General features: G+C 41.7%; 2 protein-coding genes across 5 annotated transcripts in view; one reads left to right on the forward strand and one right to left on the reverse strand.

The window, feature by feature from the left end:
• The window catches only part of Cwc27 (CWC27 spliceosome associated cyclophilin), a 188,979-nt gene extending 186,484 nt beyond the window's left edge, over positions 1-2,495 (reverse strand). For 2 of the 3 annotated variants that reach the window (XM_031360435.1, XM_031360433.1), the window contains exon 1: positions 2,011-2,277. In XM_031360435.1, the coding sequence (XP_031216295.1) occupies positions 2,011-2,052 (42 nt within the window). In that variant the 5' untranslated portion in view covers positions 2,053-2,277. Of the gene's footprint in view, positions 1-2,010; positions 2,278-2,436 lie in introns of those variants that run through there. The other variant, XM_031360434.1, reaches the window with a different exon arrangement.
• The window catches only part of Srek1ip1 (SREK1 interacting protein 1), a 25,290-nt gene continuing 10,486 nt past the window's right edge, over positions 2,462-17,265 (forward strand). The window contains exons 1-2 of one of the 2 annotated variants that reach the window (XM_031360436.1): positions 2,470-2,691; positions 11,557-11,604. In XM_031360436.1, coding sequence (XP_031216296.1) covers positions 2,679-2,691; positions 11,557-11,604 — 61 coding nt within the window. In that variant the 5' untranslated portion in view covers positions 2,470-2,678. Of the gene's footprint in view, positions 2,692-11,556; positions 11,605-17,265 lie in introns of both variants that reach the window. The other variant, XM_031360438.1, reaches the window with a different exon arrangement.

A 17,265-nucleotide genomic window follows, 5' to 3' on the forward strand; every position in this document is an offset into this window, starting at 1 on the left:
TTTGTTTTTTTTTTTTCTTTCTTTCTTTTTTAATGTGGCTTCTGTAACCTGTGTCTTTAATCCCAGTGCTCTATGGTGAGCCAAGGAGAGAAGAGGTTCGCTGGAAGCTCACAGGTCAGGTAGGCTGGCATAGGCAGCATCACACAACAAAAAGACGCTACTAAGTAAAGATGAGGGCCATCACCTAAAGCTTTACTCTGAACCTTCGTGTGTGCAGTGGGACCAGCACGGAACAAGACACACACACATACCACACACACACACACACACACACATACACACACACCTCACACACACCACACACATACCTCATACACATACACGCGTGCGCGCACACACACACACACACACACACACACACGCCAGTACACACACACACACACACACACACACGCACATACACACACCACGCACACAGCTCACACACACATACACACACACCTCACATACACACACATATGCACCTCACACACACACACACAATTTTTAAATTATTTATTGAATGAATGAGCTCCTGCCCAGAAGTGCTTTTACTCTATAAATATATCAAATCATTCCCTGCAGTAAAGAACCAGTCCCAGCATAACCGAGGACTCATATGAAACCCTCTTTTATTTCTTAAAAAAGAAGTCACTAGAGTCAAACAACTAGATCTGTCCATGAATAGTTAACAGTTTAAACTTCACCTTCACCTATGCTTAATACCTCTCAGAAGCTAAAGAAACAGTATTAATTCATCTGCCTAGCTATTCTTTCAAAGTGTATGAACTCCGACTACTATATGTGAAGCAATGTTCTAAGTCAGTGGTTCTCAACCTTCCTAATTCTGTGACCCTGTAATACAATTCTTCATGTTGTAATTAGCCTCAACCATAAGACTATTTCCATTGCTACTTTATAACTATAATCTTGCTACTGTTATAAATCCTAATATAAATATCTGTTATGCCGGATATCTGATATTCAACCCCTGTAAAAGGGGTCTTCAACCCAAGGGGTCACGAACCACAGGTTGAGAACCACTGTTCTAGATGCTTATCTTCAACTCTACAGTGTTTGCATTCTACATGGGAAAGAAACAAAAATAACATACTGTTAAAGACTTGGAAATTGCTGAGGCCCAGGGCATCACAGATTTACTATTTGACAGTCCTCTTTGTTAAGAGTGGCATTTGAATAGGTAAAATAACATTCTAGAGAAATGAACAGCAAATGTGAAGGTCCTGCATTTCAGACTGGTCAGTCTATTTTATCTCTACAAGCATTTATTAATTAAAGTTAATATTGTCCTCTGGAAATATAGCTCAGTATGAGATCTATCAGGGAATCCATTCTCATTCCTATGCAATAATATTTCCTGCTGTTTCTGACAATTATCTCAAAAGATATCTCCTCCAAGATGTTTTCCCCATCATTTCCTGTTTTTCACTCCATCTTACTGTCATGGCAATATAATGTCTTCTTCAATACCTCCCAACCAAAGGCAGGTGTGTCAATGCTCGTCTGTAATCCAGAGATAGTGAATTAGCAGCTAGACACACACACAGCCCCTCATGGACGTGTGCATGTGTGTGTATGTGTGTGTGTGTGTGTGTGTGTGTGTGTGTGTGTGCACATAAAGGTAGAATACCAACCTTTGTATCATCAGCACCTAGTAGAGTGTGTGGTGCCAAGGAGGCCTTTAAAAAATGATTGTAGAGAATGCAAGATCTCTAAGTTAAACAACAACCAAAAATGAACAATCTTAACCTAAGTCTTAAAAACAATAAGCACTAGAAGGCGCTCACGTGAGTTGGATCAAGGCAGTTTAAGGGGTCGGGAGACTACCGAATAGAGAAGTTGCTCAAGAACTCTTTCAAAACTATGCTGAGACATGTCACTGTAAATAATATAAATGCAACACTGGCCATAAGCAGGGTGTGGAGGACAGTCCTTTTGGTCTGTCTTTCCAACTCTATGATCCCCGACACCTGCTCCTCCCTGCCCGCCCCCAGTTGGTGAGGCTCTCACCTTTCCATTTGTGGGCGGCTCCTGAATGTAGATGTTACTCATCTTGCTGAGTGCTCACGATTCCGTTCCTTACTGTGGCCGCGAGCGAATGGCGGGTCTCCGGCGATGCCCACCTGTTAGTACACAATTCTTTAACCTGGGTACTTGGGGAAAACTTCCCTCAAGTCAGACTCGGACAAGACAGCCGTACTAAGCACTAGCTATTCCCCAAACAAGCCCCTCATGGACGCCGCCATGTTGCTCCAGGACCGGAGCACCGCTAACTCCGGGAGGGGGGGGACTTCCCTGTCCTTCAGGAAACTAGAAAAGACTACAGGACCTCTGCAACTTTAGAGAATTCGTCGTGTCGTTTATAATACTAGCTAAAGGGACAATCCGTAAACCCCGGCGCTGCGTCCAGATCAGGCGTTTGCAGATAGCACTCACCTCCCGAAGCTGGCCGAAATGGTTCCGACCGCGTGTGCTCCGCGGTAGGACACCTCTGGAAACCGCATCCGCAGCCACTTAGTTCCGCCGACCCTTTATGTGCATCCGGCCTTCCCCTACCCTGTGAAGTTGTAGTGGCCCGGTGGGAGAGATCCCTCTGGGAGTGCGTTGTCCTCGCAACGAACCTGAACCTAACGTGATCTCGAAAGCCCAGGACTCCGGCGATCCCACTCACCTGCATCATGGCAGTCCCAGGTGAAGATCAAGCGTAGGGCTCTCTCACTCCAGAGTAATGAAAAGAGCGGGGAGTCCAGCGCACGGGGTAGGGTGGCAACGAGCGCTTGGGGATTCAGGCGAAGGCCTAAAAATGTAGAATTGGTTGGTTTACATGAAAAAAGTTTACACTACAAGTACAAAGCGGGGTGGGAAAGACAGGGAAAGATCATCTGTCATTCTTGGGCAAGCCCAAACTGCACTAGATTAGAGGGAAAGTGTATTGTAAAGGGGACAAGGGACTTGGTGACAATGAGAACTGTAGGCCTAAGGGGACAAGTTGCCCAGAAGACTGTGACTTTTACAGGATTTCAAAATAAAATTCGAAATGTGAACGTTTGCCGAATCCAGGTGGCTATACACTTTGAACTGAAAGTCACCAAGTCAAGGAGTGCGCCTGGGGTTCTAGCTTTTCCAGCCTGAAGTTCCACTGTGCTGTAGGCCGGTTGCTGGGCCCTTCTGGGCCTCATTTTCCCTATAAGTTTCAAGAAGGCGCTTTCTTGAATTATATCTAAGATTCTTTGTAGGTTCCACTTTTGTGTTCATTGGTTTCTAACCCAGAAACCGCAAACTGAGCTCCCGGGATGTTTTTGTTTGCTGTTCCAGTGTACTGGGGAGCCACAAGAACTTCCCCAACCCGGCTTCGTCAGAATGTGTTTCTGCAAAATCCTATTATCAAGCAGGTGTTTTTAAGAGATATAGCCGCCTTGCAGCTCGGAGATTCCCAATGCATAGTAGTGTAGGAAAGACCCTGAAAACATTTATGAAGCCCCAACTTTGCTTAAAACTGCCCCTTCCCGCTATTGTTTGACCCGTCTTTGTTCCGTGGCATCCTTTTCTGAACTTTATATTTTAGAGATAGCTGTTGCGGGGCGGGGCAGCTTCCTAACTTCTGCAGAGGAACACTCTAGGAGCTGTGAGAAGAGAGGTGACTGTACATTCTTTATTGAGTGTGCGGCAGTGAGCATGATAGACACCCTTGCTCTCTTAGAACTCAGCGGGGAAAGGGAGGAATGTACAGAAAGTACAACTAATGCTTCGACAAGCAAAAACAGGTCACCTAACAGGATACAGTGAGTACAAAAGGATGTTCCAGATGAGAGCTAAAGAAATGCGAGAGAGCAGGGAATCTGCCAGGAGAGGGAGCGGATTCAGAAAGGAAGAGGAAGTAGAAGAGGAAATAAAAGATCCCTGCTGTGGCTAACCATCAGCTAACCTGAGAGAAATGAGAAATTAACTAAAGAGATAAAGTATCTATTACTATGTAACCCTTGTATCTGATACTATGTCAAACATTGTAATTTTTTTCTTCCTTTAAAAACCACAGCTGTGAGATAGCTGTTGCTAGTCTCACTTCACAGAGGAATCAAGTAACTTGCCTAACATAGGTTATCCAAACTCTTTGCCACCATGCATGCAAATGCATTCTCCAAGTAGCCATGGCATAATAGATTTCCTGGGACTGAAGGAAAAACTTACAAGAAAAAAGCAAAGTGTTAGGATGTTAAAGTCGGGGAAACACTTAGCGGATTTAAGAAAAATTACATTTTAGGATACAGTAACCTAGAGGAGAGTTAGTTAATTTAGAGGCATTGTTGGTACTTAAGGGTGATTCTGTTGAGTTATGTATGTTACCACTGAGGATGTGGTCTCATTAAGAGAGAAGCAGCTGACTTGGAGGTGTGGTGGTGGTGGTGGTAGCATCACTAAGAATTGATTGCTTTGATGTGGGTGGGAAATGAGATTAACCTGGTTCTTGACATTAGCTCGTTGAGGAGGCCTCATAACTGGGAAGACATCCCTCAAGATCAGAGTCGAGAGAATGTGATAAGGTCAGTCTGGAGCTTGTGTTGAGGTAGGTCTGACACAGGGATGGAAATGGCCAATAGATAGCATGGGAATAAACAGAATACTAGGCAAGAAGTCAGAATCAAAAGCCAACACTTATTATAGGACTAAAGGGATAAAGTGTGAGAGACTGTACAGACACGGTAGGTAATGTGTGAAAGGAAGACCTGACTGGAGCCTAGGAATAACAGCATTTAAAGGGGATAGAAGAAAAAGATGAGCCTGCACAGTACTTGCCTAGGCTTTTCCAGAGGCTCTGGTGACCTTGGCATCACACAGTTACACCCAGAGTTGACCTGTTGGCCAGGAGACACACCATAAAACTTTAGGAATGAGAACGTGCTCCTTAAGAAAAGGGACAAAAGCGACTTTTCTTCTAGCTTTGTTTGAGATGCTCTTAAACTTGAGACCGGAGTTAAAAAAAAATATGTTAACCTTTCAATTCAAAATAATGTTTCAAAGCATAATAATAAATTGTGTCATTAAGCCAGATGGAATGACTTACATAAACTGCTTAAGCCCCCCCCAAAAAATCAAGATAATAGGCTTGACAGGTGGCACAAATGTACAATGCAACTGCTTTAGAAAATGCAGACACAGAAGGTGTTAAGATAATTTCTTGGATGATCGATCTAGACGCTGCACGGAAGGAAAATGGGGCTTCATTGAGGTGATCATCAAGAAGGACAAGTATTGTGTCATACTCTTTTATTTTAGGTGTGATGGATTCAGCTTGGGGTGATTCTGCTCCTGGTTATTATAAGGTATAACTATAGAGTAATGAGGCTGCTTTTCACAAACCACCAGCCCTGTCTGCTTCAGTGGTCACGTGCTTCCACTGCATTGAATGCCAGCTTAAACCATTATGTAGGTAACAATGAGATACTGAAGATCTTAGGAAAAAAAAACCTTAGACACTTAGTCATTTGACAAATGCCATTGAGCATAGGATTCAGTGAAGTTTATTTTCTTTGCAACATTTCTTTGCTCATTCACAGTTGTTCAGTCTAGCTCAGCTGTTGTGAGCTACTTGTGTCAATAAGTCACCGTTCTCCATCTCCACCAGTTGACCTGGTCCAAATGGCAGCATATTTTACCAAGAAGGATGGTGCAGAAGCTAGATTTTCAGCTGTCTGCCACCTTTTTATGCTTATGAGCAAAACTCTATGTTGTTTCTCATGTTGGCCAGCACAGTCTGTCCTGCAGCACAGCTATGGGTACACTACCCTAGGGAATCTAGTACAATGTAGCTTTTTGTAGCAAGGCACTTCATTCATGTTTATGGCTTTTCTAATACCAGTTCAGAGTTACACCATGTACAGGATTTATAGCTCATTTATGACAACCACAATCCAGGGCTGGAAGTCTGCTTCATCAGACAATAGATTATATTCCCAGGACTTATGGGTACCTGGGCTCCCCAGTTATGATCTCATTGATTTGGGGCAGATCAAAGAGGGAGGTTAGGGATTTTTTTTTTTAAGATTTATGTATTATTATATGAAAGTACACTGTAACTGTCTTTAGACACACCAGAAGAGGGTGCCAGATGTCATTAGGGTTGGTTGTGAGCCACCATGTGATTGCCGGGATTTGAACTCAGGACCTTCGGAAAAACAGTCAGTGCTCTTACCCACTGAGCCATCTCACCAGTCCCTGAGGTTAGGGATCTTAAGTTTGGGAAAGACCACAGGCTGCTTATCTTATCTTACTTAAAAACAGTTGCAATATGTTTTGGAAGGAGACTGAAATCTTTCTTAACCTGTCCCTGTAACTCTTGCTTAGTGTATGTAGCTCAGATCTGCCTGAAACGCACAATATAGCAGGCAGGCCTCCAGCTAACTGCTCCAGCTGCAGTCTCTGATAGGTGGGCATCACATGGTTGGCTTTTTTTCATAGATTATTTTGTGAGGCAGATGGAAGAATTGTATGTGTTTGCCTAAGTTAGCTGTTTCATATCAGTAGTTTAAGGGATTCTAACTGGATTAGTTTTATCTGTCTCTTGGGGTTCAAATAATTAAGAAGACGTTTTAAACTAAACAATAGGACCTCTTTCAAGAAATTCAGTTAGCCTACTTTTTAAATTTTTGAGCAATTTCTAATTTCTGGGTTTTTTCTTTTTCTATTTTAGTTTCATTCTTCCATGTAAGATCCTAAGGAGAGTATATCTACAGCTATTAGTATAAACCAGGAGAGGGGATTAAACTCTTGGGAATTTTATTTTTGCATTTAACTTTCACAGGACAGAATTATGTTTTATACAGGCAGATGTACTCCTATATTAAAAAGAAAAAAAGAAACCTCAGAAAATTACTATTCTACTAAAGAAGCCCTAAAGTATGTTAACTTAAGTGATAATAAGATTACCAAATGGAAACCTTGTGACAAAAGCAATCCAGCCCACTCTTACTGAATCTATCAAATTAAAAGTAAAGCACCCTGTGGCAGAAGTGATACAGTTGCTAAATGATACAGAGAAAGCTTAGTTACTTTAACGACTTACTTTTGAAATTAAAAGATTATTTCTACAAAGTATAAGGCAAACAATAAAAAGAGAAAACTAAGTTCTACTCATTGCTAATACGGTATTTGAGGGGCTCAGTAAAGAAACCACCTAAATGGCTGCTCTGTGATTAAGGGGGGAGGTTTTTAAAGATTAGAGAGGGAGACTAGCCAGAGGCATCTGGGGGAGGCTCCCAGGGCTACCTCCCAGAGACAAAGAGAAACTGGGGAAAGAAGCCAACTGACAAGAATGTGGGCGCAGAGAAGGCAGCAGAAATGGCTGCAGAGTCCTGCCAGTTATAAGGGGTTATGTTGCAGGGGGAGGTGGGCTGGTTGACTGTAACAGCCTGGAAACTAGTATGGGACCCTGATTTGGGAGGGGGGGAGTTAATAGAGAAGTAGATGCCATTTCTGGTGATTGCCTTGGGGGGGATGTGGGGGGGGGGGGGGAAATGGAGAGAAACACCCTGTAGGGGTAGATAAGAAAGTTGGTAAGTAGAAACAAGGTTTCTGAGGACTGTTTGAATGTCCAGCCTGTGCTGAGTGTGGGTTGAGGTCTTGTGCGGTTGAGACCTGACAGTTTTCCATGGCTGAATGTCAACTTTGAGCCTAGTGTGGTGTACATGCCTAGAATCTCAGCACTGGAGAGCTAGAGGCATGAGCGGCACTATACATTTGAAGTCAGACTGGCCTATAGAGTAAGTTACTGGCCACCCAGTTCTATGCATCCTCTCTCAAAATTAATTTTTGTCTTGAGAATGCTTGGAATGTACCTTCTAACTAACTGCATTTATGTCAAATCTGATGTTTTCTCCTTATTTTGAGGGGACAGCCAGGAGAATCTCTTCACATTTCCTCCTTCCCTTTCTTTTAGCCATTCTGTTCCAGTTTTTGAAACAATGTTTCCACTATGTAACCCCCACAGTTTGGAATCCTCCTGCCTCATCTTCATTCTTCTCTAATCCTTTTCTCGCTTCCTGCTGTTGCTTTTTACGTGCCTTCTGAGGAGTATTCTAGTAACTGCTTTACCAAAATATAATTTACATATATTAAAAGGCCTGCAAATAAAAAATGTTAAAAGCATTTGTACGTGTGTATGATAGATTGTAAAGAAAAGATGTGGAAAGAAAAGTTCCATTTCCTTGTATATGAGTGCAACAGCGCGATGGCTCTGCTATAGCCTCCCCTTTCTGTATGTTAGTGATTGTTACCTTGCATTAAACACTGGCCTCATTTCCTTCAGACCATAATGTATATTTAAACTTATACTTATATTTAAACTCTTTCTATTCTTAAAGTTGTAAACTATGTTGCTGTGCTTAATTTTACACATAGTTGGTTTGCATTTGTGCAAGTGAACTAACTGTATGAGTTCCCAGGCATGAGGTTGCTGGATGAAGGCCTTGTGGTTGACTTGGTGAGATGCTACTTTGTACCCCACTGACTCTTCCAGAGCATGTCCACTCAATAGACTCTTCAAGTTTTTCAATCTGTGCCCTTCTGATAAGTGAAAGTAGAATCCTGACACTGTTTTTTTTTTTTAATGGGCATTTCACACGTAAAGAAAAGTGGGCATCTTCTACATGCTTTAGAGTAATTCCTGCTTCTTTTTCTATATGCTGTGTGGTCCGCTGTTTGACCCCTTCCCTGCCTTTTCCCAAGTAGCCATTGGCCTTTCTCTCAGGATGTGTTGAGGAGTATTCCCTTTGTTCTTTCTGCAACTTACATATATTGTTTGACAAACTTTCAAGTGTATTCTGAATTTGCCCTCTGTCTTTTACCCCCTTCCCCAACACACAAACACGACCTAGCCCTATTTTATGCTTATAGTGACCTTCAGATTGTAGGTCCTGATTATAAAGGAGAACTTAAAAGGGGCAGGCATCACTGGGCAGCCTAAGCCAGCATAGTGGTTAGTAAACCAGGAACATGAAGCAGCTGCACATGGAGGGAGAGGGGATCTCTGCTGGGGGAAGGGGCCTCACAGTGCAGCTTTGCTAATGAGGTTCACAAGGATTTTTCAGTACCACTGCCCCAGCTAGAGTTCTTGCCTGAACAACAGAAACTAATAATTAAACTGCAAAGGAAAGATGCCAAAGAGAATCTGAGAAAATTCTTACTAACGATGCTCAGAAAATGTGAAGCAAACCAAACTGGGCACCCTGCCACTGCCATCAATGCCTTGGAAGATGGACCCCCCCCATCCCCGCCCAAACAGGCCTCATGCAGCCCAAACGGGCCTCAGTGTATGCAGGCCAGACTACACTTGAACTCACTATCCTCCTGCCTCTTCTCCCAAATGTTGAGGTTACAGATGCTAGATCTTAACAACAGAGTACTATGCTTATATCACTTTTTTCAGGTCTTTATTGTCTTGGTCTCACAGGCCCATGTAGAAACTTTTTATTGGGCATCTTGCAAATAACTACAAATGAAGTTGGGATCGTCATTTAGCCAAAGACCAGTAAAGAGATAGCTCGAAGGGAGATCTGGGTAGTTCTTTTGTGATAAAAAGTCTTGTCTCTGTTAAGATAACCTGAGGGAAATTTCATGTTCTGTCCTTTGTAAAACTACTAAGCACTTGAAGAATGAGTTTGCCTTGCTATAAATGAGTGCAGCTCTAGCAGAGGCTGAGGTGAGGCAGCTTTACACCTGTCCGTTACTGTTCGTCTATGGTAGAAGTAATAATGGTGCATGAAGCAGTTTATTCAACATCTGTGGTTTCTATGGAAACAAACTTAACACTGACCCATATTCTCTGAGCTTTTTGTCAACGTGCAGTTATTTTCATAATGGAGAGGCCTTAGATTAGATTAATCCAGTTTTATTCCATAGTGAATCCTGCTAACTGTGGCATGTGAGTTCTCATGGCGTAGAGACACAGAGTCTAAAGGGAAGGGACCAGTGCTCAATGCTCAAACACTTGAGCAGAGATGCCTTTTCTGATTTAAATACGTAAATACTTGAAAGTGACAGTAGAATTTGAGATGAAAGCAGCTTCAGAAGAACTGCAACTAGTGAGTTCTTAGGAAGGTGTCACAGGGTGATGAGTGCTACCAGATAGGTTCTCGGTGTCACTCAGAGGCTAGTTGACGGTGGGCAAATGTTACAAACCTCTGTGTTGTGGGGTTTCCTGGAAGGCTCCCATGTTGGGCATGCTATGCGTGTGCTCATACTGTTCTCTGAGGTTGTCAGCAGCAGTAGAGCAGTTTAAACATGCAGTGTTGTAGGATGTGTTTTCAAGAACAGCTTACTGTGTGTAGTTTTTTTTCCCAAAACCAGAAATAGGAAGAAATTAGGAGTGCTTAAGTTTTATCATGGTAAAGAAATAGTTTAACAATTACTTTAATTTACAATTACTGCTATTTTCTATCCATTCTCTACATTTACTATATAGTCTTACATTGGGAATGATAACTCCATTTGAAGGATCTAGAAAGTGATGTCCCCCTTCATCAGAGAGTGGAGTGATGCTCCATGAGACACTTACTGCTTCATGGAAGCCACTGGTACAAGATAAGATTCATTGTAACATTCAATGGAGTATTCAGCCATAAAAAAGAATACAATTGGGGTGCATGCTATGCTATGCATGTTTCTTGAAAACATTGTATCAGACTTTTACAAAGGACCAGTAGTGAGTTTAGACAGAGACAGACTTATAGAAAGTAGACTAGAGCAGCTGAGATTTGAGAAACATGCATATATTTGTAGGGCAGAGTTACTCTTTTTGATCAATGATCCAGAGAAGAATAGTAGTTGAGAACTGCACATCATCGTGACCGTTCTCCATGTACACTTGAAGTGATTAAAATCCTCTTCCTAGGTGTATATATTATCATAATTATAAAAGATCAGTTTTCTTTCATTCCTAGTGTTTATATCTTCAACACCAGCTGTATGTACTGACCACACAGAAATATTATGAATATTTGTGAACTTGTATCAAATTAGGATATGTAACTACTTTGTATTCTTGTCGCAAAGTTCAAGTGCTGAATTTAAGTATTTTTTTTAATGATACCTTAGAATTATAGTGAATTTTATGGATAGAATTTCTCTAATTTCTTTGAGAAAGGTAGAATTATTTTTTTCTGAAAGACAAAAAAAAAAAAAAAAAAAAAACATTAGTTACACCTTAATGTATATATACACACACATATAAATTACTTACATTTCAACCTTAAGCTATAGTATCCTATAGTCTCTTTCCCCTACATTGTGGGATTACTAAAATACTTAAGTTCTCAACTATAATGATGTGTTCCTATTGAATTACAAAAACATATGTTCTTGAAATATTTGTCAAATGATTTGGGTAAATTCACTTTCAGTGAGTTGACTGTTCATCAAAATAATAGAGTAGTGTTGCTAAGATTAGAGATTTTTTTTTCAGGAATTTTAGTACAAAAGGTTATCTTAGGTTTTTAATCATATGATAAAGTCCTTATTCTCACTTACATGTATTTCCCCAAATGTTCTCCAATTGTATTTCAGGTTGCAACAAGGACAATGTCCGAGCAGGCTGCAGAAAATGTGGCTACCGTAAGTGTGCCGAAAGCAACATTCTGTCCACTGTGATTGTTTTCTCCGGCCATTGCTTCCTGGGGGCTGGATGACTCAACATCCTGACCTCAGCATCTCTGTGGCTGGTCCTGAGCCCTTGCCAGGGTTTGTATTGGACTCCCTATGTGGTAACTAGCTAAGATGCTAATTACATACTGTATTAGGGGTCGGCTGTAGACTATTTGCAAAAAATAGAACTAAAATAATTGAAAATACAAAAGTAAAGGACTGTGTATAAAGAAGAATAGGTGGTGCTGGAGAGATGGCTAGGTAGTTTAGAGCATTTGTCTTTTAGAGGACAGGGATTTGATTCCCAGCACACATGTGGTAACTCATAATCATCTGAAACTCTAGTCCCAGAGATTGAGCATTCTTTTCTGGCCTCCACAGGCATGCACATGGTGCACATATATACATGCATGTAGGCCACACACCCATACATAAAAAGTAAAATAAGTAAATCTTAAAAAATTTAAACATGTGTATGTCTGTATGTGATATATAGACACCTATTATTTCTTTCTGGATACTAAATGAAGAGGTAAAGGCATCAAAAATGATATTTTAATGTTTCCTGAGTTTATCCCTTTTCATAAGGGTTTGATTGGTCCCTGAATTTCTGCTCATGGGCAAAAAATTGTTGAGTTCAATGATGACTCCATTGTGATTAATCTGATAGAACTAGAAGGTACACCCAACCTATGTAATTCCATACTGTATCATAAATGTGACTTTATTCTGTAAACAGCATCCCTGGAGGGTAGGTCCAGCAGCTCTACCGTCCTCACCAGTAGTTATCCTGGAAGCATTGCTACCTCTAACGTTGAATGACATCCATGCCAGCTACACTGAACTGTTAGGATATTCCAGTTCATTAAAGGATTATTTTCTAACCAATACAAGTGATTTAACAAAGATTCCAAAGAATACCAAGAAATTGATTTATGAACTTTGTTATTAGAAAAATAAATTACTAATAAATACCACAGACTGCAATTAAACTCTACAAAAGTTTCCTGATCTTCATTTTTATGAATATTTACCCTGGTGGTTCTGGCAACAGATGATTCGAATACACACCTCAGCTCTTACTGGATGTGCAGTAGTTGGCACACAGCTTACCCATTCTGTACTTTGGTTTTCTTTCTACAAAATGACAGTTATAGTACTGTCTTGATTAGGGTTTTATTGCTGTGAAGAGACACATGAGCAAGGCAACTCTTATACATAAAATATTTAACTGGGGCTGGCTTACAGTTTCAGAAGTTCAGTCCATGATCGTCATGTCAGGAAGCATGACAGCATGTAGGCAGACATGGTGGTGGAGGAGCCTAGAGTTCTACATCTTGATACAAAGGCAGCCAGGAGGAAGCTAGCTTCTGCACTGTAAGGAACTTGAGAGACCTCACATCCCACCCCTATAGTGACACACTTCCTTGAACAAGGTCACACCTCCTAATCGTGTCACTCCCTATGGCCAAGCATTCAGGCACATAAGTCTGTTGGGGCCAAGCCTGTTCAAACCACCACAAGTACCTAACGTCCTAGAGGTTGCTGTGAATACTAAGTGTGTTCATGTTAAGTAATGACTTCGGGTCATTGGCCAGCCATAGTGGGTCCTCATTGTTTATGGGCTGTGAATGTTGCATATTAGAAAAGTAAAGCTTGGGGTCTTCCACTATAGGGTAGGAAAGTAGAACTTGAACTCTGGCTACCAGATTTCATGCTATGTGGTGCTCTCTGTTTTCTTACTCTCTGTAGTGGCAAAATATATTGCCTTAGTGAGGGTTTCTGTTGTTGTAAAGACACCATGACCACAGCAACTCTTTTATTATTATTATTATTATTATTATTATTATTATTATTATTATTATTATTATTATTAAATATATTTATTTACTTACTTAGCAACCCAGTATCAACCCTTCCTCTCCTCCCAGTACCCCTTCATGCAAGTGCTCTCCCCATTCCACCTTCCCCTTTTGTTTGGCCTCCCACTGAGGCCAGCCAAGGCAGGCAGCCCATTTAGGGGTGGAAGGTCCACAGGCAGGCAGGCTACAGGTGCAGGGACAGCCCCTGCCCCAGTTTTGGGGGACCCCCATGAAGACCAAACTGCTCATCTGCTACATAGACCACAGCAACTCAGAAAGGAAAGCATTTAAATGGGACACCGTGACCAAGGCAAGTCTTATACATAAAATACGTAATTGAGGCTGGCTTTTAGTTTCAGAGGTTTAGTCTATTATCCTCACCATGAAAAGCACATCATTGTGCACGCTGACCTGGGGCTGGAGGAGGAGCTGAGAGTTCCACATCTTCATCCGAAGACAGCAGAAGCAGAGAACTGACTTGAGGTTCAAATTCCTCCCCCACAGAGACACTCTTCCTCCACACCTACTCCAACAAGGCCACACCTCATAATAGTGGCACTCCCTATGAGCCAAGCATCCAAACACATTAGTCTCCTGGGGCCATTGCTATTCAAACCATCACATTTATCAAATCTAAAATCTTAACCTTTCCCAGTATATGTATTTCATTTCTATAGAATATCCTTAAGAGTGGAATTATTGAGTTGTCTTGTGGACTTTTTAAGAAACCACCTAACTTCTCCACACTAGCTATACTTTATATTCTTACTAGTAATAAATAAGACTTCCCATTTTCCCACATCCTATTAGCACTTATTACTTTTCCAGTTTGGTGAAATTTATAGACAGGTGTTGCTGAGAATATTTGGCCACTGTACCTAGTTCCAGATGCAGATGGGGTGAAAAACCCTCGGGTTTCCCAAGTGAAAAAAAAAAAAAAAGCTAACAGTTTCATCTTGTATTACCTATAGCAGATGTTTTCCAGCCAAACCTGGGTTTCTTCTCATGACTCTTCGTGAACTCAGTATAGACACTGTTTGCCAGAGGACCGCAAGGGTGATTATTGAAACCAGCCCTCCACGGGCAGAAGAGATAGCTCATACAGGTGACATCAGTCACCTGTGGTCAGCAGTGTAATTAACAATGCCTGTATGATCAAAATCCATAGACAACGGTAATTAATCTACAGGGTTCTAAGAGCTTTGGGGCTGATAAATATACAGAGGTTCTAATGAAACGGCACACCCAGGCGGGGGATCCCCACAGACACAGCCAGACATTTTCCTATGCATGTCTTCCCTTTGGCTGCTTGTGAGCTGAGTGCTTCATAATAAAGTGCAAATGGTGAATTACCTGCCTCCTTTCATGCAGTAAACCATTATAGCGGATTATCAGACGTGAGGAACTTTCGGGAACCCTGTGACTTTATAGTTGGCCAGTCTGTGTGAGTAGGCTAGATTTGTGATTGACATCTGAAGTTGGGGAACCTCAGGGAAACTGAGAAACTGTTCAGGGGAGCTGGGAAACTGAACCCAGGCTGCACAAAGTGTGCCAGCAAGCTGTCTTGGTGGATAACATGTTCCCCTGCAAGCCTAAGGATCTGCCCATCCTCACAATGCATGTAACGCAGAAGGAAAGACCTGACTCTGTGCAGTTGCCCTCTGACCTCTGTATGCACACCTTGGTTCAGAGGCATGCCCACTACACACAGACACATGCTATGCTACTCAGTTACACATTTGTTGTGCAAAGTGTTATAAATAGAACATGAACCATACTGATAGATGGGATTTTGAAATTGTATTTCATTGTTATTTTGCATTGCTTTTCTATAATTATGTAGATCGACTGGTCCTGTGCTTTTTAGCCATTTGGATTTCTTTTCCGAAGATATTTTTTTGCCTTGCCATTCTTTTATGACTACATCTTGTTTTCATTGAGTTTTATTTGTTCCTTACATGCAGTTAGCAGACATAACACTGTCAGATATAGGACTTATAAGTGTTTTTCTCATTCTTCAAGTTAGTTTTCCCTTTCCTGGTAATGTTCTTTGCCAAAAATAAATAATAATAATTTTGATAAAGTTAAGTTTTATCTTGTTTTCTTTTGGTGCTTTATGCTTTTGGCATCATATTTAAGAGTTTTATTAGCAAATCCAAAATAGCAAAGATTTACCCTTATTGCTTTATTCTAAAAGCTTGGTGGTTTGGGGTCTTCCATGTCGTGTCTGTTGATCCTGAGTGCTGATGCACAGTGAGGGCCTGTGCTATTACTTTGTGTATAGGAGGGCACTTGCTTCAGCTGACTACTGTTCTCCCCCTGAGTGAGAAACTGGGCACTCAGAATTCCCTTAGCCATGGCATCTTTCCTTTTCTGCTCACTGAGGTGATAACAGAATGGGAGGGATTGCTTCTCTTTAGCTCACAGTCTCCTGGGCTCTGTTGTCTCTGAACCCCCTTTAAGGCAGGGTAAGATGGAGGATGTGTGTATTCCCTTCACCGCAGACAGGAGGCAGAGAGTTCTATACGGCGGCCATCCTTCTCCCCCTGTATTGCATCTAGACAACTTTCAGGAAGGTGCAGCCCACATTTGGGGTGTGACATATTGAACCCAGCCTCTCACTCACTCAGAGTTTGATGATTTGGCTACTCTACTTAGCCAGCTTGCCCCAGAGATCCCCTGTCTCTACATGACAGGTACTGGGACTGCAGGTGGCCACCATGCCCACCTGACCTTTTTGGTTTTTTAAATGGGGCTATAGTGGTATAAGAATCCAAACTCTGATCCTCACACTAGCATGGCAAGTGCTTTATCACTTAGCTAACTCGCTAGCCTCTTACATTCTAATAACTCTTTACCTACTTAGAAAAGAAGCTACAAGGAGATGAATGGTTGGAGACACAAAGATATCCTAAGCTTCTTTCATTTATACCCAATAAGAAAAACAACAGCAACAGGCCAAAAAAAAAAAAAACCTCCATTGCAGCGTCACAAGTAATTTACCATGTCACTGACATTAATGTAAAGCCAAACCAGTTGTGGGGTCTCCTAAGTATTGGCCTTCATGTTGATTTCAGTGCCAGGCATTTGGGTATAGAGCTAACATGACTAAAGTAAGATTGCATCAGGAATTCTGGTCCCAATGTCAAGCCAGGCTACAGTGTAAAACCCTCTTTTCTGTGCATACCACTGGAGGGAAATAATGTGATAATAACAAAGCCAAACCAAGAAACCTAGCTCAAAAGTAGGAAAGGCAACACACCTCACTGCTGGGATGCGAAGGGTCTTAAAGGGAAAGCAGAAGGTGCATGCCGAATGCACAGTGAGTCATACACTGACTGAATACCATCAGGGCTGTATGCAATTAAGCTCTAGAGCCCTGATGGTGGCAGAATGCCTAGAGCAGAGCCTCTTACATAAAGCCAGGATCCCTGCCCCATTTCTGAGACAGAACTTAGGAAAATTTCACTTAACCACTTAGAGAAATTAGCAAGACCCTCTCATGTATGAGAACCTACAAAATAGCAATTACAAGGAAAAGAACAATAAGCACTTGGCAACCAAATCTTTACCTTGTGTTAGGAGTGAACTGGACAGTTAGCATTGAGACAGGAACTCTTTCTAGTGTTTTAAGAAATTACTACTAAAAACAGTCTTATAGTGGTGGCGTGTGCCTTTAATCTCAGCACTTGGGAGGCAGAAGCACATGGATTTCTGAGTTCGAGGCCAGCCTGGTCTACAGAGTGAGTTCCAGGACAGCCAGGACTAC

This window comes from Mastomys coucha, unplaced genomic scaffold (genome assembly GCF_008632895.1).
Source record: "Mastomys coucha isolate ucsf_1 unplaced genomic scaffold, UCSF_Mcou_1 pScaffold8, whole genome shotgun sequence".
Lineage (NCBI taxonomy): Eukaryota > Metazoa > Chordata > Mammalia > Rodentia > Muridae > Mastomys > Mastomys coucha.